The sequence below is a fragment of the Microtus pennsylvanicus genome, chromosome 5 (assembly GCF_037038515.1).
Source record: "Microtus pennsylvanicus isolate mMicPen1 chromosome 5, mMicPen1.hap1, whole genome shotgun sequence".
NCBI classification, from domain to species: domain Eukaryota; kingdom Metazoa; phylum Chordata; class Mammalia; order Rodentia; family Cricetidae; genus Microtus; species Microtus pennsylvanicus.
Window position 1 is genome coordinate 117,661,664 of NC_134583.1, and position 27,003 is coordinate 117,688,666.

At 44.4% G+C, this 27,003-nt stretch overlaps 1 protein-coding gene across 9 annotated transcripts in view; it reads left to right on the top strand.

Moving 5' to 3' along the window:
- Nucleotides 1–27,003, top strand: part of Plce1 (phospholipase C epsilon 1) — a 293,979-nt gene that overhangs the window by 163,423 nt on the left and 103,553 nt on the right. For all 9 annotated transcript variants that reach the window (XM_075973955.1, XM_075973953.1, XM_075973956.1 and 6 more), the window contains exon 4: nt 12,009–12,325. In XM_075973955.1, the coding sequence (XP_075830070.1) occupies nt 12,009–12,325 (317 nt within the window). The remainder of the gene's footprint in view (nt 1–12,008; nt 12,326–27,003) is intronic.

Here is a 27,003-nt window from a genome sequence, read left to right on the forward strand (position 1 = left end):
TATTCATTAACTAATACAAGCAACACATAGCCAGAAGGACCTCCCGCACCAATGCAGTATATAATCCCAACTCTGGTTGATTCTCAAATCTGTGTTCTTCACCTCTAAGATAAGGCTTCTTGAACTTTTCCATGCATGACCCATTTTTGCCTGAAAAATTTTATAAAACTGTGGATACAGAATTTTTATACACACACACAGGTACATATATTATTATACAATTATTATACCAAAAAATTGTTTTAGAATTATTCTTTTAAAATGGTAAACTTATATTTATACTAATGTGGAAGATTTGAGGGGGAATGTGTGCAGAACCTAGGGGACAACGAGGAAGTATTCCAGTGTCTCAGTGAAAGAGAAGACTCGGTTGGCAGATGTGGCTACAAGTCAGAAAGTGAGGCAGAAACTTGGCCCTGATCCTTCAAAGAGTCCATGCAGGTCTTTGCAGGTTGGATTTGGGGAACATGCTACCCACAGTGAGAGGCCCGTACCCAGAGCCTGAGAGGCAGTCTCTGTGAGAAGAACGGCAGTTGCAAGCCTGATTGTTCCTGCATTAGGAATTAGGGAGCTCAAAACGAAAATCCAAGAGTCAGTGTGAGTCCTCTTAGTTTGCGTTGGCATGAAATAGTGGTCTCAGGAAAAGGACTAGTTTAGAAAATCCAATATCACTGAGGTAAAATAAATGAAATGTAATGAAAAATACAGTTGGTTAAAAACAGGGTATTTTACTACAACATGACACTGTTGAGAGAAAAATAAACGCCACATCTGAGCCAAGGAATAGCTTCTACCCTGAGTGTGGGTGTCTGAGTGCTTCTGGCATATCTGGCTCAACTGAGCAGCTGGGAGCAAAGCCTCCATGAGTCTGACATAAGACATAGATCTTGCCCAAATGTGGAAAACCTTTAGGGACGCTAAAACCATTAGGGATCTGTAACCCTGACTTGAACCAAGCAGAATAAACAAACCCCTGCCCAAATTGGAACTCGCTGGACATCTTGCAGAGCTATCCAAGGGGAAAGGCTGGAGCCTCCAGGGTCTTTGAGTGGGTTAACATCTTGATGAGAACGGGGTATTTCATTCTGTCCTTTGAAATAGCATAACATCTCAGTTACCAACCCACTGATGGTGGAAGCTCTGAATCAATAACATACATTTCTTTTTCTTTCTGAAAATGGGATGTTAAAACCAAGTTAGATCTATTGGAATTGTGATACAAATTCCGAAGTTGGAAAGGCTCCAGAGAGCATTCACATTTTCCATGGATGGAGTCTTGGTACATTCCCAACCTCTATTTCTATTTTCAATATCCTTTGTCATTCTTCCCTGCTAAATAGTTCAGTTTTCTATATGCACAACAGAGTGAACATTATTGCTGTCTCTTCCTAACAGCTAAGTGGTATCATTTTCAGGACATGTTGACCCCATTTTAAAAAAGGAAAAAAAAAAGAGAGGCAGAAGGGAGAGAGGGAGGGAGGGAGGGAGGGACAGAGGGACAGAGGGACAGAGGGACAGAGGGACAGAGGGACGGAGGGAGGGAAGGAGAGAGGAAGGAAGGAAGGAAGGAAGGAAGGAAGGAAGGAAGGAAGGAAGGAAGGAAGAAAACTGGGCAGGCAGGTTGGAGAGTTATTTCATCAATAGTCACCACCAGAGACAGACGCCAGAGACAGAACTTTACCCGTAAGCCACACCCACATGGCAATACACAGATTAATGGAGATGGGTTAGTTTAGGATGTAAGAGCTAACTAATAAGATCCTAGAGCTAATAGGTCAAGCAGTGATTAATTAATACAGCTTCTGTGTGATAATTTTTTGTCTGAGAGGCCTAGAAACAAACAAGCAACCTCTCACAACAGGCAGTGGAGGAGGGGAACTAATCAAAACAAAATATAATAGCATGTGTATTATATATTTATTTATTTATATATTATATATATTAATACACTTATATACTTATATATAATGTCAATATACTTAAATATAATGATATATTTGATATATTTAAATTTCATGTATAAATATATGAAAATGTCATAATGAGACCCTTTACTTTTTATGCTAACTTTACAAATAATTTAAAATTTAAAAATACATATTTTTTGTACATTTTTTAAAAAGCATGTGAGATATAGTAAGATTCCCAAATGTATTCAGAGTGATCTGAGCTCATTAATTTCTCTGTTTCTGCATTTCATCATTTTAGCCTATATTGGACAATGTATATACTCATCTTAGAAAGTACAATGGGATAGAATAAATAGGGACTATAGAGTGATCAGAATACTGTCCTCCAAAGTGAAACTGGAGCAAAGAAGACACTCAGAAATAGCAAGTACAAAATTTTAATAGTAGGACGGGTCTCAGGAAGAGGGATAGCAAGGTCAGGTTTGCCAAAAGGAGGGAACATGGAGAGCCTTGGAGGAGGCCTCTGGAGCTGTGTTGGGTGCTAAGTCAGAAAATCTCAGGAGAACAGGGATGTGAGACTGTAACCCTTCCTGGATCTCACCTTCAGAGTTCATCTCTCCCATCCACACCAGGATCTCCTATAATTCCAAGAGGCATCAACCACGTTCAGCACCTTCCCTGCCCTAGGTCTCTCTCCATCTTCCCAGAAAACTCAACTGGGCAATATTGTAATTCCCTTTCTCCTGCTCTTGCTCAGCCCTGAAAACATTGGTTTTTATTTTTTTAATAGACATAACCCTCTCCAAAGAAAAGAGAGAACAGATGGAATAAAGGGAGAATGGGAAGAAGGGATAGGAGAAGACAATCGGAGGGGGAGAAGCAAAGTGAAGGCAATAACGTAGAAATTGCACTGAAGCAGACTTGTTCCAGAAAGCACAGAGACCACCTTCTTAAAAATCGACTCACAGTCATCCATGTTCTTAAGTAAGTATTAGCATGTGCCCAGGGTACAGGATGACCTGCCTCGCGTTCACACAGAAACATGTGGACCTCCCGTCATTGGCCTGGTCATTGTGTTATTTCAGTTATGTTCTGTGTAATTCTCAGAACAACTACGCGAGTCACATTGCAAAACTGAAAACACTAAAATCTAGACACTATGTTGGTGTCCCTTTAAGTATTAGTTATGTATAGAGACTGGGAAAAGGAAAGAGAGCTCGCATCTTTAAGCCCTGTTATTTAGAGCTCTTCTCTTCTTGATCCAAACCCGATAGCTCCAGTCCATAAACTGAAGCCCTATAGTGAAACTTAGTAGGTACCCCTGCTGTGGCATATTTCAGGCCTGCTTTTAGATGGCTGTAAGATATCTCTCATCCTCAACTGTGAAGAATGGCCTTGGAGAAAGTCAACTGGCTGGGAAGAATCTGCCAATGCTATATCAACCTTCTAACTTTCCCCATGGAGGGCTCCAGGTCTTGGATCCCTTCAGCTGTGTCTGCTCCGTTCTACATAGACACACATAGGATATGTTGATAGGTGTGAAAAGCTCAAGAATATTGACTTGTATCATCTTTCTCAGCAAGGAGTCAAAGGAAGTTTCCAGATAAATGTCTCTCCCCAGAGATCTTGATTTCGGGGTTAAATAACTAAGGAATGGTTTGAACTTGGGTCTGCCCCCACTTTAGGGCCCACACTCCTGAGCACTGTTTATGTGATACGGAGGCTGGCGAGGGTCCCGGTGGAAGGTTAAGGTGCCAGGATTCTCAGGCCTTCAGCCCTGGCTTGCACAGCGGGCAATGGCAGCAGTTCAGTAGGGGCTTACAGACACCAGATGCTGCAACCCGGACTGTCCACATTCAGCTGTGTGTGCTGCTCAGGCCCCAAAGAGAGACGCCAAGAGTTGCCTTCTCAGATCCGATGACTGTTTTATACCAAATCAGAAAAACTAACTTCAGGAAGGAAGTGCGAGGTCTCTCCCGGACTTGTCTGAATGGTGCTGTTTTCTTTACACGGTTCACTGGGCTGACCGCCATCCTCCTTCTGCCGGGCGCTGCCATGGAGAACATCACCTCACGGGGCTAAAGGGCCTTTCCAGGCCCCCATACTTTGATCTAATGGAAATTTTATAAATATTCCCCCCTGCTTTTAAATAGCACAGAACAATCAGAGGCCGATGGCAACACAAGCAGGTGAAAGCTAGGGGAAAGCTGAGACAGAGGAAGGGGAAGGACCAGACCTTGAGACAAGTGGTCAATGAATAAATGTCTCTCAATCTAGCGATTCTTTATAAGTGGGGCTTCAGCAATAATGACGCTTCATTGACTCAGTGAGCTCATCTTTGTTGAGGAGGCTGCGAGCAAGCCAGACACCTTCATTGTTAGATTGATTTTGTTACTCTAAGGCCAATAACAATCAGCAAAGGGGAAAACTCACACCAATTTACTAACCTTTTTTAAGACTACCACTTCCCTGATGAAACAATTTTCAGCTCTGCCTGAGAGTTAATGGTTTTAAGCCGATTTTGTGTCTTTCATAAAAAAAAAATCAATGTCCTTCTCTCTGCGTCTTAGTTTATGTAATTGGGAGTTCACCACTAGAGCTTCTGAAGCTTTGAGAATCTGAAGTTTTGCTTTTTTAAAATAAAGTTGTTTACAAAATTCACTAAAGTTTTTCAAAGGAAAAAGATAAAGTCTATACAAAGAGGTTTTTCCTGCTTTCTTCGCTAAGTAAACTATGTTTCAAAAGCACTATTTAGTCTCTTGTTTAATGTAGGAGTGTTTGCCTACAGTTATTGTTTTCTGTTTAATTTTTTCACACAAACTTGTGAAAAAAAATTTAGTTCAGTATAGATTAATTTACTGGAGTCTATATTTTTACAAGAATCTCTGTTGGATAAAATACTAGAATTAGAACAGCCAAGGATTCACGCTTACAAGCATGACTTGTCTTCTCAGCCATCCTAAGCCCTCGCTGTTTTCGGAGTGGGAATGAAAGCAATAAACAGGTTCTCTGGTTTGTAATCTGATCTCCTTTAAAGTTATAGTTGGAAATTCGAGAGAGAGCACCTTCTAAATTCAGATTCTGTAAGGTGAAATCCAACTCTCCAACCTCACTCCTTACCCAGAAAAGGAAGTGTGTGTGTGTGTGTGTGTGTGTGTGTGTGTGTGTGTGTGTGTATGGACACGCCATACACACGCAGAAATCAGGAGACAGTGTGTCTCTTCTGCAGGAGATCCTTTAAAATTACCTAGTACACAACTGGCCATCTTTTGAGTCAGAACAAGGTTAAAATTCTAATTCCACCTCTTTGGAACACTGTATCTTTAGGAAAATTGCTTCACATTTTCCGTCTCTGCTCCATAGTCTGTGGAATGGAGATTACCACACCCATTACATGTTCTCTGTGAGGAATGTCATGGAATGAAAAGATAGTAAGAATTGGAAAGCAAGGGTTGAAATGAGTGGCTATTATTTGAGATGAGAAAAGGATGACTGTGGGAAGTGCCTGCAAATGTCACGACAGGCAGAAAAATGAGCCAGGAAGAGGTGAGAATGAAGATTTGGTTCAGTTTGAATTCATCAAGTCAAATCAAACTTTGGGAGTCTGATGCCAGGCAGTTTATTGCCAGTGTGTTTGAACATGGTACAATTTGGGGAAAAGTTTCCTGATTTTAGTACAATCTCCAGTGCAGAAAGAGGCATAATTAATTACATCAAAACTCAACTCAAAGTACATGTCACGTCTTCCAGGAAGATGGGTTCTAGAAATAGGTTATGGATTAGCTTAAGAGCCTAGGGAAGGATCTGGTGTGGTCTCTGTCATACATACAGATAATGTAGAGATCATTTGGGCTGTTAACCATCTTGGTCCTGGTTGTGGGAGATTGGGGGGAGCCCCTGGCTATACTGATAATTTAAGGGTCATTTAGACAACTAAGCCACCTCTGGTCCTGGTTGTGAGAGCTTGAATATGGCCTAGCCCTACAGATAACAGTGATTACCAGGCTATCCAACACCTTTAATTCCCAGCTTACACCCTTTCCTTTGAGAGGTCGCTCCTGCATGCTCAACATTCCTGCTTTCCCTGTTGATCTATGTGTGCAAGGACCTTCTTGTTCCCAACAAATGACCGAGCCAAGAGTATCCTGAGTGGCTGTTCTGATCACATGGAAGGTGCATAGAAGGCGCTACCGTTTTTGGCTAGTGCACACTCCGTAACACTACAACCTTCCCCACTCACACTCTGAAGCTGCCTTCTGATTTTCACCATGACGCTTTTATCACCTTCCACGTGCTTCATTGTGCTTGTCCACATCTTTTCTCAAGATGTTCTATATGAGCAGTGATCTTTTCTTGTTCACTAAATCTCAACATCAGAGTCGACATAAGACTAGAACACAGTAGGCACTCAGTAAATGAACAGACAAATTTTGACATAGTTTTTCTTACATCTATGCAGATATACAACCCGTTCAACATGAGGGCTGCTCTCTGAGCACTGAACACACACGATAGCTGCATCTTGGCAGAGCGCTCTACCAGAAGTCAGGATCTTCAGGTTCTCACTCTCTTTTTTTGCAGACTGCTGATTCTTGGGCCTTTTGCACAACAACTTAGCTCTACCATATACAAAATAAGACTATCAGTGCCCACCTGTGATGTGACCAGTGGCTCCCATGTTAGTTATGGTTTCTATTGCTGTGAAGAGACACCATGACCATGGCAACTCTTAGAAAGGCGAACATTGTATTGGTGCTGCCTTATAGTTTCAGAGGTTCAGTCCATTATCATCATGGTGAGAGGTATGGTGGCCTGCAGGCAGACGTGTCTGGAAAGGAAGCCGAAGCGTTCTACATCTTGATCCACAGGCAACAGGCAGTGAACTGTGCACACACTGGGTATAGCATGAGCACATAAGGCCTCAAAGTCCACCTCCACAGTGGCACATTTCCTTCAACAAGGCCACGCCTCCTGTAATGCCACTCCCTTTGGACCAAGTATTAAAACACCCGAGTCTGTGGGGGCCATACCTATTCAAACCACAGTATTTCCCTCACAGTATGGTGAGATTACTTTGGAACTCTGGATGATTATATGAAGCATAGCAAGAAAACCAAATGACTTCACTTTTATTAAGAAACAATAACCAAAATGAGAAGTGGAAGTGGACATCATTGCTGGACCGTAGCTCAAGGACTTGGGTGGGATCATGCGCTGAACAAGCCATTTTTTTTAATAATGCAATTCCTATAGGGTAGGAAATTTCCAAAATATACTAGATGGATGTATTTGTGGAAGCCCCTCTTAAATTTAGAAGCTCATCCCCTGGGTCTTCGTGGGTAATTCAGGTTATTGTAGACTGGCCCCTGGGAATGGTAGTAATCAAAGTCAGGGGCTGGTGATCACCGGAGAGGCAGGAAAGAGAGGAGGGCTTCCTGAGCATTCAGAGTAACATCTCACAAGACAGGCTTGGCCTGGGCTTGGCCTCCCCAAGGCAAGGTGCTGTTGTGACAGATGACGACACCCAGACGTCTAAATGCACACATATTTGTTTCTCCATGACCACACACATATTCTGGGGCTCCCTTGTTTTCTGCAGTGATGCCCCTTCTCTCTTAAAATAGGCTTCAGTCGTGGAGGGAAAACTACTGTTTCCCGAGCAGGCACAGCCGCTCTCACCCTTCCATCTCTACACAGATTCCCAGAAGCGCGGCACAAGTTCTTAGGACCATAAACTTCACAAAATCCGAAGGTCCCCGCAGACGTATTGCAGACAGCTGAGAGTGATGAGAGACACTGTGAAGAAACGCCAATCCCTCTGCAAATGATACAAAGACAGACAGCAAGACTGAGGAGGGCTGCCGTGTGACAGTACACCCTCTTCCTGGTGGGAATTCTTAAAGGCTTTGAGAAAAGTGAAGACAGAAGCCTCATGGGCTGGACAGATGGCTCAGTTCTTGAGAGCAGCACCTGCTGTTCTTGCAGAGGACCTGAGTTCAGTTCCCAGTACCCATGTGGCAGTTCACAATCTAACGTAACTCCAGTACCAGGGGATCTAATGCCATGTTCTAACCTCCTCAAGCACCAAACATACACACGGTACACATACATCCATGCAGGCCAAACACTCATACACACAAAATTGGGATGGATTCATCTAAGAAAACATTTCAATAACAAAAAGAGCCTCTCTTTGCCCTTGTTTTAACCCAGTATTTCCTGTACATTGCTAATCTAAAAATCATGCTTTGTATAAACCCAGTATAGGTGGTTTAGGCAGATATGATGTTAAACATAGGGCATTCCTACAAACTCACAGGGCCCGCTTGAGTTTCTGCATGCTACAGTGTGGTGATTTCAGGCCGACTGAAGAGGAGAATTGTCTACCCTCTGAGTCACACCCTCATCTTTAAAGTGAAAAGAGGCCATTTGATTTGATCACTCTAGGTAACAAGGATAACAAATTGGTTTACACTGACCGAGATCTCTTGAAACGCATTTTGAAACATTGACAGCATGCTGATTGATGAGAACATGGGATCCGGAGCCAAACAGACCCTGTTCAGATGGCAGCTCCGACTTTTATAAGCTATAACTCGTGTGAGTCAAATTTGGATGCTAATACCGAATCTCCTGGGAGATGGTGACGTGGCTCAACAGGAAAAGGAGCTTGCCACTAAGCCTGAAGACTTGAGTTCAATCCCTGGGGTTCACGTGGTGGGAGGAGAGACTTGAGTCCTACAAGTTACCTTCTGACCTCCACATGTATGGTATGACACTCTCACAGCCACATAATACACAATCAATCAATGAATCAATCAATAAATAAATAAACATATAAATGTCAAATTTAAATACTGAATCTCCTAAATAAATCCAGAGAAAGCACTTAGTATAGAAAGCTTTTGAGCAGAGAATGACAATTTGAAGTCACTTTGCCCCTGGTGCCCGTGTCTGGGCTGTGATAGTCTCTATATTCAGCCGTAGAGCGAGCATTACTGAAGATGTGCAGCTGAGAACAATGACTTAAAAAGTGAGCTGGATAATTTGGGGCTTGGTTTTGTTTCTTGAGCAAGAGACCCGTAGTTCAGGGATCATCCTGCTTCCGTCCCTCAAATCTAGGCTTTTTCAAGCTGAGGCAGATAATTTTATTTACCAGAAACTTTCTTTAAAAACGTTTTTGTAAGAGAATATCTCTAGATCCCAGTGGGCCCACAGGTAAGTGGGAAAGATTAGGTGCTGTGAGCTTCAGGTCGTCAGAGCATCACCAGGTTGTACAGAGGGGGCTGGACTGAGGTACTGATGAGGCTGGGCAGTGTGGCTTGTGGAGCAGAGGGCAAATGGCGGGAGGGCCCAGCAAGGATGAGAGAAGAGGGAATATAATGTGTGTTCAGAGTGTGGAAGATGGTGGATTGTTGGGATCTGTGAACCCCCCCCAGATCCTGAAGTTCTGGTAAACAACTTGTGATGCTTGCAGCTGCTCTGAGCACGAGACCCTCAGAGTTCCTGATGGCAGGGGAGTGGTTTGTGGCGCATTTGGCTGGCCGTGGCTATCAGTTAAGGCTCCCTAAATAAGCAGCTCTGGACACAACAAAGGGGGCATTTGGCATCAAGGATGACCCGTGTCTCTGTCTGTGAGTCTTTGTGTGTTTCAACCTCCAGCCTGGTTCACGAACTGTATGGTAGCACATGCGCTACATTGGGCAGAAACTTGTGTCCCAAGGATACTTGTGTGATGTTAGCCTGTTGTGAAAATACAAAATCCCCCAGTGATCCTGCTTTCAGAAAACCCATGATGAAGCATATACATGTTTCCTTTTCAAAATTAAATCGTTTCAAGTTTGCAGCCTTGATTTGTGTTTTCTTTGGGTGTAATGTCATGAGACCATTAGACTTACCATGGCTGTTCTGACCACATTCCTTTTTTTTTACTATTTTATTCTAATCTCCACTAATGACACTTATCACTAGATTCATCATTGTAACAATGATCCATACGTCAAGATATATTGTTGTTTCAAATATATCATCTTACTGTTATTTATATGTTTTTGTTTCATCATCTCTTCTATTATATAAGTTATTACTTTATAAGATTTATTGTTATTTCATTTCCTCTATAGAGTACTTTATTTTGAAATCATGTTTTCCAGTTGGGTGCTTCTTGGAAAAGTCCCTGTATATGACTAATTCCACTGTACATAAATATCTGTACCCAAAAAACTGTCCCTGTCTCCTGGCTTTATTGTGACTCAATTTTCAGGAAATCCCGTCATTTTCTAAACTATTCAAAGAATTGAACTGTGGGCCCACAGTGGCTATTCACTGAGCCATTCATTTACTGAGCCATTCTGGAATCCACATTAGACTTTGTAAAATATGGGCTTAGATGAGCCAAGTGGCGGTTCCCATTTTTGCCACTGTAGGCTTTCGATAGTTTGTTTGAGAAGCCAAATGCTGTCCGCCATGTGCAGTGATTCAGAGGTAGAGCCATTTGTAGTGATACACACAAGGATCTCCACAAGAGAGATTTGAAGAGATTCGAAGAACGCCGAAGTCTGAATGTCACAGGATTCCTTCTGTGACTTATAACTGCCCCGAGTCCCAGCTTGACTATAGGTGGGAGTCCAGTAGACTGGCGTCATCAAAAAAAGAGGTAGCATTTATTTTAACTAGGACCACTTAGATGTGTTGTAACCGGAAGCAGGATGGTTCTGGATCCCTCCAGCACATGATCCCTCCTGTAGCAGCATGAGAATATAAAGAAGAAGGATAGGAGGGTCTGCCAGAAGGGAAGATATACACAGGATGGAGATCATGGGCAGTTTGGATGCTGTAGCTGTGTTTCTAGAAGAGGCTCCAAGGATACTAGTCATTCAGAATGATGCAATAGATAGTGGATAAAATGTGGGCCATACTGGGCAAAGATAATGCAAATGGGCCCTTCAGAGCCTGTAGCAATGTACCAGTGTGTCTGAAGTATCTCCGAGAAGACAGCATGGGACATGAATGTTTTAACTTTTCCCAAACTTATGTAACACAAAACTGGATGTTCTCCAAAGGCTAGGGATATAGCTCAGTCGGTAAGATGCTTGCTGAGCTTACACAAAGTCTGGGTTTGAACTCCAGTACTACACACGCCTGTAATTACAGCACTTAAGAGGCACAGGCAGGAAGATGAGAAGTTCGGGATCATCCTCCGTAAAATGGAGAATGGCTCAGTAAATGAATGGCTCAGTGAATGAATTAATTTGGGCAGGTAGCTAAAAATTAGAGGAGGAGGGCATCAAAGTAAAGAGAAAATGTGTGTGTTAGTGCTAATTACGTGAACTGTTTTGAACCTAAACACCCCTGCCTTTGGTACTTTGGTGCACCCATCACCCCGTCCTGCATTCTTCTGTACTTTCTTGTTTCCAGTTGTAATATGAAATTAGATTATTTATCTGAATGTGTCTCCTTATAAGCCATTTCTTTCTTACCTTTATAGGTGGTTCTGTTCTTGCAAACTCCCAAATGAATATCAGTGATACAGTTTTTGAAGGGGTGAGATGGTAGAATATACTAATATGCTTGGGAACTGTGTGTATAGAGGGTCAAAGACCTAGTCTACATGTTTATAACAAATATGCACATACAACAAATAATGCACATACATGTGCATACATGATGCTTTGGAACTGTGTGTATAGCGGGTCTAAGGACCTAGTCTACGTGTTTATAACAAATATGTACATGCACGTGCAGCCTTCTTCTGTCCTCAAATTCACCTGTGTCCACATTCAACCTTATTTGTCTTAGCTCTGATGATTAACCAAGGAAGATAAAGAAGCAGGTGATGATATATAACATTTCTTAGTGAGCTTGTTGGATAATTATGTGTTAAATTAATGCCACTACTAAAGGAAGATAAGCCCCTGCCTCCACATCCCAAGGATTCAGGAAACAAATGTGAGAAAAGTCTCTATGGCCAGCATGACAGTATAGAGTTACTCACTAACCAGAGGATTTGACTGAGAAATCTACAAGGTTTTAACTGGCTTTTTGATAGGGATCCCAGCCTTGGTATAACCATAAGTTGTGTTATTTTTTTCCCCTCAGAACGCCAACCGGGCATCTCTATGGCCAATTCCAATACTGTTCCTTCAAGTTCAGCTGGCATCAGCAAGGAGCTCCTTGATCTCCAGCCCCTCATTCAGTTTCCGGAGGAGGTGGCGAGCATCCTGACAGAACAGGAGCAGAACATTTACCGAAGGGTCCTGCCCATAGACTACCTTTGTTTCTTAACCCGGGACTTGAGCTCCCCTGAATGCCAGAGCTCCCTGCCCCGTCTCAAAGCGTCCATCTCAGCCTCCATCCTCACCTCTCAGAATGGCGAGCACAATGCCCTTGAAGACCTCGTGATGAGATTTAATGAGGTAAGGAACCACTCAGACGTCTCCATATTTGAGCCACCATCTATGATTCTTAAGCATATTTCTCGTCTGGGCTCTGTCTTTGATAACTCTTCTATCTATCTGTCTTGCTGTTTCTATGATGGCCAGTTTTCTTTCCAGGCCCTGAAATAGCCACCACAGTCTTCTTCCTTCTCCCTGCAGCCTAGCTGCCTGCAAATCTGAAGGAGTCTACAAACATTTCAGCCCCTAGACTCCCCGCCACCCACTCCCAGCAGTGTTTCTAAGACCTGTGTCTCAACTGTGAGCTTTGACAGCGTGAACCCTGGCCACATCTATCACTTCTCCTCAGAAACATAGAAGACTAGTGCCTGGGGTTCCTCATGTAAGGAAACACGGAAGTCGTTACTGAGGGGAGGGAATCGCTCCACGCCACTCTCTGCAGCCTTCCAAAGTCCTCACCACCAGAAAGTCACCTTAAGGCCTCAGAGAACATGCCAGATGCCAGCTCCAAAGAGTGCAAGAGGGACTGGAGTTTGGGAACACTGAAGGTGGAGCTTCTGTGTGGCATTCAGAGATGGAGCCGGCATGGAGAGGCCATGGTTGGCATCACTATGGCCTAAGTCAAAGAGGAAGTGACAGGAAGGGGATGCAGGTCCTTGTCTTAAAGGAGCCTTCTCTCTCCATAATGTGCCCCACACCCATAGAGTTCCTTTTGTTGTTGTTGTTGTTCTATTTATACTTGTATTTCTTTTTGCCCCAATTGTTAAGTTACACATTTTTAATATGGCTGTTGTAGGTTCTTGGTTAGTCGAATTCCACAGGTAGCACAGTTTCTGATTTGGGTCAGTAGTGAGCACCATCTAATGCTAAGAAGGCTCTCATTGTGGGTCATGTGTATCTCTGGTTGACAGAGGGCCAGTCAGCCTTGGCTGCATATGCCCTTCCTACCTCCAGGCCTCAGTATGCGGCCTCCATATATGGCCAGAAAAGACCCTGTCCATGGTGGTAAACACTATTGACCAGGATGAAGCCCAGTAAATTAAAGAAGTCTTAGAGGCTGAGCCCAACGGGCTCCATGTCCAGGCATGTCCCCAAAGCCCATTCCTCAGAGAGAAGCCTGTGTCCACGATGGCAGATTCACGATGAGCATTTTACATGTGTCACTTGGGATCTCTTCACAGTGACCGTGGGGAACAGCTTTCCCATCCTACAACAGGGAAACCAGGGTGTAAGGACAGTCGCCAGCTCAGACTACACAAGGGATGGGTGGCGGTTGTGAAACACAAACCATATATGCCGGGCTTTCGCCACTACAGTGTCCCACCTGTCTCCTGCACCGAGGGTGATATTTGCTGTAGCTGTGGCTGTCCATGCGCTCCAAACTCAAATGGAATCACTGGGAGTTCACAGGAGACCTTGGAAACCACACCAAGCCAGAGTTGTTGTGTTGTTTTTTTTTTTAAATAAATCTCCTGGTGTTCTTGATTTTTCTTACTGATAAAAACGGACGGGAAAATGAAAGTTCCTGTAAACGGAGTGATTTTACTGTTTCGTGACTTATTTTAAATTCCCAGATCTATTTACTCTCGTGTCTTTAAGACCCTATTCTTGTCCTTTTTTTAAAAAAAAATAGACCTTAACTTACAAGTGAATTGCCAGAAGTTTTAAAATCTAATTTTAAATCACAGCTGGACTTTTTCCATCCGTGCCACAGCCTTGGGAGGGAGCAGAGCTAGGCATGGGGCACTCACATCTGGGGTGAGGTACGCTTCGGAGCATCTCTGAAAATAGTTTAGCAGCAACTTCAGAACGTAAACAAGATTTCTGGGAAAACACTGGAACTGCTTATGAGAATAGAGTGTTTTCAAGTGTCCTCGAGCATCTATTTTCATAGAAATCAGAGGCGAACTAATGAACGCGTCAGTCTGGGCCGTGATCAAAGGCAGATTCCAAGGGGTCGCCACCAGCCAGCCTGGGCGGGGCTGATTCTCTTCACCCTGTACTAAAACGTGAAAAGGCTGTGTAACATTCGAAGGGAACGATACAAGAGCACCTTTCGAATACTTACAATGGACTACCTCCAAATTAGAGTGGCTCTCCACAGTGGAATGAAAGGGCATGGTGTTGGGGAAAACAGGTGGAGCCTGGAGGTCACCGGCCAGTGCAGCCCAGCTGAACTGATGAGTTCCAGAGTCAATGAGATACCCAAAATACTCAAAAAATAAGGTGGAGAGAAATTGAACTGGACACCGACCTCTGGCCTCTACATGTGTGTGTGCGCGCGCGGGCGCACATTGACACACATCTGCATTCACATGTACATGTACATATGGCTATCTAGGTACACGCACCGCAAAACAAACAGCGATGGTATTGAGGCAATTAAAGTCCACATGAAAACACAAAGCCACCAACTCTGTGTGCAGAACCACTGATGCATTGCAAAGTTATTAAGCACAAAGAAATGGGATGAGAAGTGCAGGATCCCTAAGCAACTTTCCACAAGATCCTTGCCTGTCACGTGGAAGAATAGAAGAGCGCAGAAACCCAGCCACAGATACTATCTGAAGCTTCCTTGACCAGTAAAGATACATATCCAATTGTGCCCTTACTTATCCTGCTTTAAAGAGGTGTGATGTCACCTCTGTGTGTTCTTGCCACAGAGGCAGACCTGGCTCTAGTAGTGGGAAAATGTCAGGCATACCCAGGCTGAGGGACAGGCAACGTTCTAGAATGTGTCAAGGTCATGAAAGGTGAAAATTCCGAGTCGCTCTCAGCATTGGAGAGGAGACTTGACTAGCATATGTAGTGTCAAATTCTAGTGAGCTTGAGACTTGAAAAAATAAAGGGAAAGTGATGTGAAAATAGGAAGATGCCATTTTTTATATTTTTCGATATTCAACTGTAAGTCAACAATAATTCAGCTGTGCATTGTGGCGTTGGTGTTTGTTTATGTCCTGGTTTTCTCACCGATGCTGTGGTTGTGAACAACATTAGCATCCAGGGAAGGTGGGTGTAGCATATGCGGGAACGCTATACTGTTTCTACAGCTTTTTGGTAAATTTAAAACAATTTCAAAGTAAGTTTTAAAATATCACAATGAGCTCAGAAAGGCAGAGTCACTTGTCCAAGGTCGCACAGTAGCTAAGTAGATATCAGACCCCGGGTTTCTCTTCAGTCTGTCCTTTCTTACTGCCTTTCTGCTTTTTAAATTATGAAAGTAACTTCATACTAAAACTGGAAGTTCTGATTCAGAGTTTAATTAGCCTTAATCTCTTTCCATGTTTTTCTCTAAGTCTCTTGAGCATTTATTTTTCTTTCTTTGTTTCTATTTCTATTTTTTATCTGTTTTCTATTTTCTAGACTTCTGCCACCAGACCCCTATTCATTCATTCATTTATGCAAGATACTGGGCTTTTGCCTTCTCTCCTTTCCCGAAATGATAGGCCAAACATACAGTTTTTTTCTCTTTTTTTTTTATTTTTTCTTGGAAAAAAAAATTCCGCCTCCTCCCATCCTCCCATTTCCCTCTTCTTCCTCCCACTCCACTCCCCCTCCCCCCACTCCTTGCCCCCTCCCTCTCCAGACAGAAGAGCAGTCAGGTGGAAAGTCCAAGGTCCTCCCCCCTCCATCTAGGTCTAGGAAGGTGAGCTTCCAAACTGGCTAGGCTCCCACAAAATTGGGATGGTTGGGATAAAGGAAGGATGGATATGGGAGCAGGGAACCAAACATACATTTTACAATAAAAAAACTAGCAATATTTCACCATGGAACTTAACAACATTAACTCATACTTTGGTCTTGACAAAAGCGTAGGGAATTTATTCCTTAGCACATCACAGGATCCTAAAGAGAAGAAAGAGAACGCCAGCCATGGCAGAGCATGAGTCCCCGGGGAGAGGCAATTGCGTTTATTGGTGCAGTCAGTCACCCTGGCCCATTTATTCAGCACATCTCAGGAGCGGGCCAGTTGGTGGATGTGCTCTAAGGAAAGTAAATAAGAGTCCGCAGCTGCCAGAAGCTACCAGGGTCAGACACAAATAACTACCAAAAAAGGCAGCAAGTGCACACGGTGTGAATGCCGCAGACGGTGTGGGTGGAGGGGCTGCCGTGGGAGATTGCAGCCCCCTCTGCTGAGCTCCAGTGTCTGGGGCTGGGCCTTGAACAACAGACGATACCAGGGAGGGAGAAATTGTGGGACAGGCGGGGGCATCGCGCCAGGAAGGCAATCCTCTGAATGCTTTCCGTCCTAAGCAAGACTTCCTGGCATAGTGAGGTAGCTCACACTTGAGCACCAGGAGAACCTGTGAGCTAGACATGTCTCGCAACCCAACAACTGTGCACACAGACTTGTCCGTAATGAGGGGAAAGGGAAGAAAATTCCTGATGCAATGTTGCATAATGTTTGCTCTGAGGAAAGTATGGCGGAAATGCAGCTCAGAGCAGAACCATGAAACAGCTGGACAGGTTTTACTGACTGACATGTAGGAAGGCCAGGAGATAAATCACTGGCAGCATTTCTTCCCATGCCCTTTTTTTGTTCTGGAAGAGTAAGGTGCCCCTTAGGCAGACACCTTACCATGTCTTTCTCCTTGAGAATACCCAGAATCCCATCTGAGGAGATAGGCATCAGATCTATCCTGCATTCAGCCCTGTGTATTTGGTCTGACAGACAGATCTTTCTGAACCTTTTTCCGGCTGGACCTGTCCCTCAGGCCATATCTGTCCCATGAGCCCAAATGCCCCCTCTTCCTTTGGATGAGCTGCCCTGCTTCCTGCCCACACACGAAGCCTCTTTCTCGGAGAGTCTCAAATCACATTCGTCTCCCTCTCTTCTTCCTTCACCCAGTTTCTGCTGCCAGCCAGCATTCTCTTTGATCTTGCTTTGTTTTCATTCCCTTACAATAAACTCCCAAGCCATTTTCCTTTTCTAGAGGAGACAGGGGTATTTTCTTTACCACAGAGATCAGAAGCAGCTGAGAAGAGGCAGGTGGAATTTGAAGTTCCCTGCTTACTTTTTCCTTGCCCTTTTTCTCATCATGTCCACGGTGTGACAACGGGGTAAGGGGCGAGTTTTCCAGGTTCATAGTTCCAAGTCTTTACTCCCAAAATCTTATGCTCTGTATATGGCCTCTGCCGTTGGGCGCTGTTCCCCTGTGGGGACTGGTTTGCAGGATCTGTTCCGAAAGTGACGTTTGGACTCCACAGCTCACACCATGACCATGTTCTCTTCCGTGTCACAGATAGTTGCTACCTCTGGCTGGAGGGTCTCATTCAGCTTCAGGAGCCTGTAACAGCAGGTTTTACTTATTGAGTAGTCCTTGGCAAGACCACTTTTCTAAGTACTTCTTCTATACTGGCTAGTGTGGAGGCAGATCCCAAGCCCTGCGTACCACAGGGACCCCAGGGACCTCTAGACCCTTCCTGTTATCACCCATGTGCGGCTAACTGTGTCATTCACCAACCTGCTTCTCTCAGACACACAAACTTGGTGAGCCAGAGCCACTCTGGTCTTGCTTGTCTCTCCCACCTGGCAGATTTTATGAGATACATCAGTTCAGCCGCTCAGAGGTCCCATGTCTATAAAGAATAGACACAGTGGTATTCCTAGGGAAATGATAAACAAGAAAAACAAGCCATGTGTCAGCTGGCAACAGTGCTGCACGCCTTTAATCCCAGCTCTCGGAAGGCAAAGGCAGGTAGATCACTGTGAGTTTGAGGCCAGCCTGGTCTATAGAGATCTAGATGGAGGATAGCCAGGGCTACCCAGAGAAACTTTGTCTTGAAAAACAAGTAATAATAATAATAATAATAATCAACCATATTTCTTGAGAAAAGCAGAGCTGAGTGTCTGTCCCACCCCACCCCACCCCCAGCTCCTTCTGTATTCCCAATTCCCTCTGTATTTCCCCAGTGACAGGACTAACTGCAGCAGATTCTGACACCTGGAAGTCTGCCTTGTTGGCACTGAGGACAGACAGTTTCTCCAGAAAACAGAATACAGAGCATGGGGTGGTGGTGAGGTATGGTCCTTCACTTTAAATGTTTGGGGGGAAAATAGTTCTAAGCGTACATAGCCAACTGCGTTAAAAAATGTTTCCCATCAAATTATGTTTCTATTTTGTAAAAGCAGGCAGCTGAGCAGTCTGTTTGGGGCCTCTGTATAAACTCTCTTCTTCAAATGAATACATATGGGGTCACAGAAGCTCACTGGAAAACCCATTTTGTCCTTGACAAAAGCATGCCTCCCAGGGGTATGTGTCTCCCCAGAAGGGCCTTTCTCTCTGAGAGCAGTGTTGACTTGGTATGATAGGATGCTACTCAGGAGGTTGAAACAAGAGAAAACACGTGAGCCCAAGAGTTTGAGGACATTCCCAGCAACATACCAAGACACCATCTAAACACAAAAACTACAGTGACGACACAGATGCTCAACCTGGGGCACAGCAGTCTAAGAGCCAGCTTATCTCTTGGCTGCTAATCTATACAGGAGCTAGCTGATAGCAAATCTCACTCACAGTAGCGTTTAGATGGCGCATTGTCAGTTGGAGGCAGCTTTGAAGACTAGCTGCTTGGATTTAATTTCTCTTGCCCTGTTATCTAACCTGGAACCAACTACATAATCCCTCACCTTTTCAGTCTTAGAGATCAAATATAGGGTCTCATGCATGCAGAGCAAAAGTCCACCACTGAGCAACAGCCCCGTCCTGAATCTTTCCTCTTCAAAGGGGGTAATGTGTTAGTTAGCTTCGAGATGCTGTGGTCAAATGCCTGAGAAATGTAATTTAAGGGAATAGGTTTCATTATGGGCCATAGTTCCAAAGGGTTCAGCCCACGATCACCTGGCTCTGTTTTCGGGCCCAGAGTGAGGCAGTACCTCATAACATTGGGGACATGTTCACCTCAAGCTAGCCAGGAAGCAAAGAGGGAATGCCTAAACAGATAAGCTCTCTTTCTTTTCCTTTTCTTTCCCATCTAAATCACCGGCCTTCAGGGTGATGCCGCCCACATCCAGAGTAGGCCTTCCCCTGTTAGGAAACCCTTTCAGGAAACATCTTAACTGACACACCTAGAGGCAGAGGTATACCTTCCTAATCTAGGAACTTCTCAAGGTAATACATCCCAGGTGATAATAGTACCTGGCCCAGAGAGATGGTGTGGGCAAAGCAATCATCAGAGAGCAAAGGCACAGTAGTTAGTCAATGTTAGAAGAAAACAAGAAAACCCCACTAAAATAACTGTATTTTTCCCAGAATAACTGTTGATAACAAATTCCACTGTTACTGTATTTTTATGTTCATCAGCCACTTAGCAAGCAAGGAAATATAGGCTTGGACCCGCTAAGTTAAGGATCTGTACTCTGAGAGCTAGGACGGGAACACAGGCATTCCGGCCTCCTGAGCCGTGTTCTTGGTGGTGTGCTTCTTAACTGAACACTGAAAACACCTTATGTCTGAAGTCAGTTGTCTTCCTCCGAAGGAAACCATTTTCTACCCAAGAGGATTCAGAGCATCTCTCTGACTTCAGCACACTGTTGACATAAACCCTAGCCTCCTTTTCTGATACTGAAACCATCCCTCACCCCCTTCACACGGGGAGACACACAGGAGGACCTACTGAAGGCCTGCTTCCCACAGTAAAAGTGCACCCAGCAACACGTCAGTGCTGAGACTGGAAGAAATGAGAATGGGATCTGTGGAAAGGAGGATAGGCGAGAATTAGGACACATGTAAGTATGTTATTACTATCATCATTATCGGAAATAGTAAAAGTGACTCAGAGAAGCTGCAGCAGCCCTTCAAGGCCTTGGCCCTTGCAGATCAGACTACCTAGATGGCCTTGGACATGGTGGGAAAGCTCACACGAGCTTCAGTCAGAGACTGGGTATTTGAGCCTGTCTGTGACTGTATGAGCTGACCCTATTAGGATATTTGATTCAGTTCTTTGAGAAACCACGGTCTCGGAGATCTTTACTGCTCATGTAAGAGCCAAGGAGGAATGTATTTATGCTCTGCCAGGGATCTGCATTTGCCCAAAGGATTTAAACAGCCATAAATCCAACTGCCATCTCAATGCTTCTCTTGGGCATTTTTTTCTACCAGCTTATGTCTCAACTGCTATTTGGGTACAAAGGTACATTAGAGTGCAATAGAGGCCAGCCTTCTGCCCTGGCGGAGTTTATGCTCTCAAATATGCCCCAAACAGAACTATGGCCTCCTCCTCTCAGTTCACATTGCACCCAGGATCGTCTCTACTCCCCCATCACACGTCGCCTTTCTCCATACCCATCCTACTTAACAGTGTCGCTCCCTTCCCAGGCGTTCCGTCCAATAACCTAGGATTTATCCCTGGCTCACTGTTTTTCTGAGCCCCCAGCGCCTAGTCATTCTTCCTAAATGCAGCCTGCACTGGACAACTCTTTCCGATTCATCTGTCACCACCTTGGAGGCGGCCACCACTGCATCACGTCACCATAGCTGTCCTGCCAGCCTGCTGTCAGGCTCTGTTATCTGCTCTCAGCCCTGCGGCCAGCGTGATAAGTTTGTGAGTGTAAACACCATGCCCCTTCGCTAAAAGTCCCCCTAATGGCTCGAGAGCCAGCTTGAGTTTGCTTCCACCTGCCTTTCCATTCTAACTTCATATTGCCCCACCCACTGTCTCTCCGGCTCTGGTCTAGGCATGCAGAATTTCATTTTATTTCTTGACTATATTGCTGTAGCTTTCTCCCCATAGCCTCTGTACTTGGTGTTCTGTCTGCCGGGAACCTGTTTCTCTGGGTTATGCCACGCCTGTAGACTTGTCTTGATCAAATTTTAGTTCAAAGTTCAAGGAAACTACTGACTTGAGTTGGGGTTTTTTTTTCTCTCCTTCCCCTAGCTCTTCCTGTAACTTGTTCATGACTGTATCTCTCTTTCCTTACATAGTGCCAGAATGTAGTACATGTTCAATAAATAAGTACTTGAGAATTAATTATTTATTGAAATGGATGCTGTTAGAAATACAAAGGAAAACAACACATGCCTTTTTAAAGGGATTTACAATCTAGTTTAAGGCATATAAGCTCTAAAATATTGAAGACACACACTAACAGTATGGGAGAGGCAGTAAGGACCAAGCACTCTGGGTTATTGGGAAAAGGGGAACTCTATGTGAAGTCTGGGCATAGAACTGGAATCCAAATTATTCTCACTGTCAGACTCCAGGCAAGTGTGATAGTTGATCCTCATTGTCGTGTTGATTGGCTTTGGGATCACCTAGAAGACACATCTCTGGGAATGCAAATGCGGACCCTTCTGGGGAGGTTTAACTAACTAGGAAGGGACGACCCACCCCATAGGCTAGAGTCTAAAGGGAGAAGGAAGAAGGTAAGCTGAGTATCAGCATCCATTTCTCTCTGCTTCCTGACTGTGGGTGCAGTGTGACAAGATGCCTCATGTTCCCACCCAGTGTCTTCTACCTTGATGGACTTTGAACCGTGAGCCAGAGTAATTCCCTGTTGCCAGTTACTTGATTGCAGTAATCATGACAGTAACTGATACAACAAGTGAACAACATGACTTCAATTTTTGTCTCCCGCCTTTAAAATGGGATGCTTTTATCAATTTCACACGGTTCATAGGACACTTAATGTGTTTAAAAGCACAGGATAGGTTCTCAGGAAATGAAGCTAGAGTGATTCAAGCCAAGTGGGAGACAAAGGCGATGTTCGTGGAATTGAAGAGCAGGACACCCGGAGCGTTTCCCGTGAGCGTGGCCACAGTGTGGTTCTCCTGGCCACAGTGTGGTGCTCCTGGCCATAGTGTGGTGCTCCTGGCCACACTGTGGTGCTCCAGCTTGAAAATGGGACTTTACCCAGGAGCAATGTTAACTCACTCAGCCTCAAGGAGATTTGAGGGCCATGAAATGCCATCATTCACCAAATGCATTCTCTCACCAAAGTTTCCTGGAAACGCTGAGCCTACACTCATCTAACACATATGTCTCTAAGTTTTGCAGATTATAATTACACCATTTCCCCTTCCTTTCTCCCCCTCCAAACTCTCCCGTATACTCTCCAATTCATGTTTTCAGGGATGACCATTTGATATCGGATAACCAACTGGTATTCTCGTCCCTGGGGTGGACTTATTTCTCTGGCTCTCAACATTCCTTGGTTGCCTGTAGTTCTTTTTGTAGGACTGAGGCCTGAGGCCTCATAGACCTTCCCCTCCACTTCAACGTGTCTACTGGTGTTGTCCTTGTTCAACTCATGTATAAGCAGTCATATAGGTGAAACTTTATGTGTCTAGCCTCTGACATTACTAGGAGACACAATCTCACAGCAAACACGCTGATCTTGTAGCTTGTAAAATCTCTCTGCCCCATCTTCCACAATGTTCCCTGAGCCTTTGGTGCAGGAGTTGCTTTGTAAATGTAGCCATTAGTAATGGGAACCACAACTCTGTATTTTGATTGGCTGGTTATGGCTTTCTGTAATGGTCTCTGTTGTAAAAAAAGGTTTTTGTTACTGTTGTTTTATTTTGTTTTGTTTTGTTTCTTGACTAGTGGTGAGGGTTGCACTTATCTGGGTATAAGAAAAATGCTTGGAGTATAGTTAGGGATTATGCTGGTTTAGCAAAATGGTGATTTGTAAGTTCTTCTCCAGGATTCGCGACTTCAATAGCCCTGGGTATCTGGGTAGATTTCCAGTTCCAGGCATGCTTTTCTTCTCGAGTGGGTCTTAAGTCCAACTAGAGAGCTGTTGGTTACCAATAAGGCATGTGCGCCACTCCTGTGTAGTCATTGCTGTGGCTCACAGGCGTCATAGCAGAATAGGACTGTAGGTCGCTCCCCTCCTTTGGAAGCTTGCATGGCGCCACCTGGTACTGTCAAAGCTAGTCCTCACGAAGGAGAGTTTCTGGTCAGGTCTAGCGCTCAAGGGTCTCTGAACCCTGCTTCTGAACTACATGGTGTCTTTAGGATTAGGAGCTTACCTTCCACCTCTGTGGGGCAATGAAGGGAAACAGCAATAGCCTTTAATGCTTTGGGGATCTCTTGGACAACCCTAATTCTTCAAAGGAGGACTTCTCATGCCTGATATTGAGGTTTTTTGTTAGATGGCAGTTGGCTTTTATGGGAAGCGTGGTCAGCCCAGATGAGAAAACATCCTTTAAACTGTATATGTATATACAGAATTATGAACGCTTCATGTTCCTTAGCACATTTAGCTTTCACATTGCACTGAAGAGATGGAATTGCTGTATGTTGGTTATTTTTCTATCAATGTGACAAAATGCCCAACAGGAGCAACTTAAGATCAGATTTATTTTGACTCAGTTTCAGTGACTTGACTATATCTTCGCAGGGAGTTGGAACAGAGAACACATATTATGGTGACCAAGAAATAGAGAAGGGATATACACAGTTCCCAAGCACATATCCTCAGTGACTTTTTCCTCCAGCTAACCCCTTCCTCCTAGGCACTCCTCAGTCCAACCAAGTTGACAACCAAGGTTAACCACTGCTTTATTTTGATAATAAGAATACAGAGGTTCAGAAAGGATACACAGTTTGCTCAATAATACATAGCTACAAAGTGGCTAGGCCAAAAGGAGACTCAGGCTTGTTGTGGGAGCTGTGGGCTGTGTTCCTGCCTCCCCAGCTCCTGGTCGCCTGGCTAGCTTATGCCCCGAAATAATTACACGGACACTGTATTCTTTTAAACACTGCTTGGCCCATTAGCTCTATCCCTTACTGGCTATTCTGATATCCCAATCAACCCATCTCTAATAAACTGTGTAGCACCGGTCTTACCGGGAAAGATTCAGCGTGTTTGACCTGGCGGCTTGCTTCATGGTGTCTGCCCGGGAGAGGGGATCATGGCCTCTGAGCTCACTTCCTCTTCCTCCCAGCATTCTGTTCTGTTTACTCCTCCCACCTATGTTTTAACCTATGAGGCCAAGCAGTTTCTTTATTACTTAACCAATGACCTTCCTCCATCACAGGCTTTTGTTGACATCAAAGCCTATATATACTCTGTGCATACATATGAGATTGCATCTTTCAAAATAAATATGTATCATGAAATGCTGTTCGTTTTAATTTTTAAGAGTAACCCAGTGAGATCAGGATATTGTCTCCCAGCACAAGTCCTGTGGGATGTTTGCGCGTACTCTGTGGAGAGGCAGTGTCCGTGGTCTAACGTATAAGCCACACTGTGAGCAAACAATGAGAAGGAAGTTGTTGGATTTATTTTTTCGAGTTATGTCAGGATATATGAGGACTCTCCCATTTGAGCCTTTCACAAAAATTCTGAGTGCCTAGAGGTTGGCACTCACTCTAGAACCAGCATGGGAAGCCCTGTGGGTAGGAAGAAGGTGGGCCGAGGCCTCTAGGCCTTGCTTGCCAAAGAAGCCTGCGTAGGAGTCCCTTGAGAAGCATGGAATTATCAGAGAGGGCGGAGCCTTTCACTGGAGGTCAGAGCAGGACAGATGCCAAGCAGAATGAGGTCTAGATCCCTCTAGTCCTGTTCGTGGGCTTACAAAGTGAGATCTTAATCCCATTGTTCAAATTCCTCAAGCCTAAGGCAATTGCAACTTTCATTCCTTCTCCTCGCTCCTCATACTTTAAAAGTTATACAGACAGTAAAATTGTGTGTACATCGTTAGGGTTGAAGGAAAAAGACTGGCTCTGGAGTAGATGCAGCCCAGACATTTATCAACACACCCAGCCTGTACCCTATTTTCCCCCTTCTCCAGGTGCCCGCAGCCACCATCATTTCTCTGCTCTTTTAGAGATGACCCCCCTATAATACAACACCCCAATCCATGCTAAAGCTGTCCAGCAAGAAAGGCATTTTTCCCCCTTTGGTTTCTTGAGCTAGCTCTCACTGTCCTGGAATTTGCTATAAACCAGGCTGACCTCGAACTCACTCAGATCTGCCAGCCTCTGCCTCCTAAGTGCTGGGATTAAAAGCGTGTGCTACAACCACGCAGCAAGAAAGGCATTTTTTTTTCTGCTGCTGGGCATACAGTTCAGGGTCTGTACATGCCAGACAAGCTCTGGCAACTGAGTGACGTTCACAGGCCTCAGACAGGCGCTTTGACTTTGCCAGCATTCTGCACGTGTAGTGACCACTATGTTATTTCTGATCTTTCCCCTGAGTTGCAGAACACGCTTTTCTTAGAACTACCAAAACAACAACAGAATCACACAGCAGGAGATGTGTGTGCAAATATTTAAAGTATCCGATAATGGAGGGACTCACCTCTTCCCTCCAGGTGATACAGGGCTGAGCAATAACCAGAGGAAGCCCATGAGGAAGACAGCAGAGAAAGGATGTCAGATGCAGGATACAGCCTGCTCAAACGTTCTAGGCAGGATGACATATTGTAGACTGAAGAAAGACCCGGATCCAGGAAAACCCAGCAGAAGAGAGTGGCCGCAAACTGTGGGTGATGGGGGATGCTCAGGACGATAGTGGAAACAAATGGAGAAACTGTGCTTAGGTGTTTTTGAATCCCAGTGTGCTAGTGACTTATTGAGTAGCAAGGATGGATGACAGAAGACGGTCAAGACTGACTCAGGTTTTCCAAGAAGGATATTTGGAGTAAACAGGGTGTCTGTGACATCATTCAGATAGTTCCAAAGACAGAGTTAGACAATCAAGAAGGTGCACTGTGTTTCAGACATTCATATGTTCAAATCCTGCTCCCTCCCTGATTTATTAGCAGGGCCTTTGAACAAATGATTTAGCTGAGTTCATGCCATTAACTATGGAAGAGGGCTGTATAGTTCGCTCACAGTAAGTGGTTGTAATAGACAGCGAATCTTTAGTTTAGGATAGACCCTTAACACATGGTAGGTGCTCAACAAACGGTATATGTTGTTTCTTTTGTTATGAACAGTATCACCGTTATTGTCATTCCGTAGGATATGGTATGCAGGTTTTACAGTGATTATAAAACATGATCTTAAAGAGCCTTCTCTAGGCAGAGAATAGGAACCTAGCAATGATGTGCTAGACTGGGCTATAGATATAACTGTAGAGTCTACCCTCTAGCAGGGCTGAATGCACCAGGGCAATCAATTTGTTCTCTGACTTATCAAGTATAAGAGAAATTCCAGGCTTCAATGAAAAGCGTTGGCTACATCTACTGCCTTGATAGATAACAAGAGATCTAGCGAAGAGTGGGGATGTGGGCATCAGAGGAGAATCAGAGTGAGCGATGGGAACCCAGGAGGAAGAAATTACAAGCTGAGTATCACATCGCACTGAGCCTATGGTTGAGAAGTACATGGATGCAGAGGTCAGAGTGACTAGCCAATTACAGGCTGGCACAGAATTGCTCACCTCACCTTCAAATTGGCACACTGGAAGTGTGTCCTGAGTTGAAATTTGCAAGAAGATCTCTACAGACTACAACAGAGTATACACACACACACACACACATACAGAGAGAGAGAGAGAGAGACAGACAGACAGACAGACAGACACACACACACACACACACACACACACACACACTGTATATACCAACAGTTAAAGGCACAGGCTGGGTGTGGTGATTTGTGCCTCTGATCCCAGTACTTGGAAGGTTTGGAGGCAAGGAGATCAGGAATCCAAGGTGATTCTCAGCTACATATTGAGTTCTAGGTCAGCCTGGGTGGGCTACATAAAACCCTATCATTTAAAAAAAAAGGAAGAAAAGAAAGAAGGG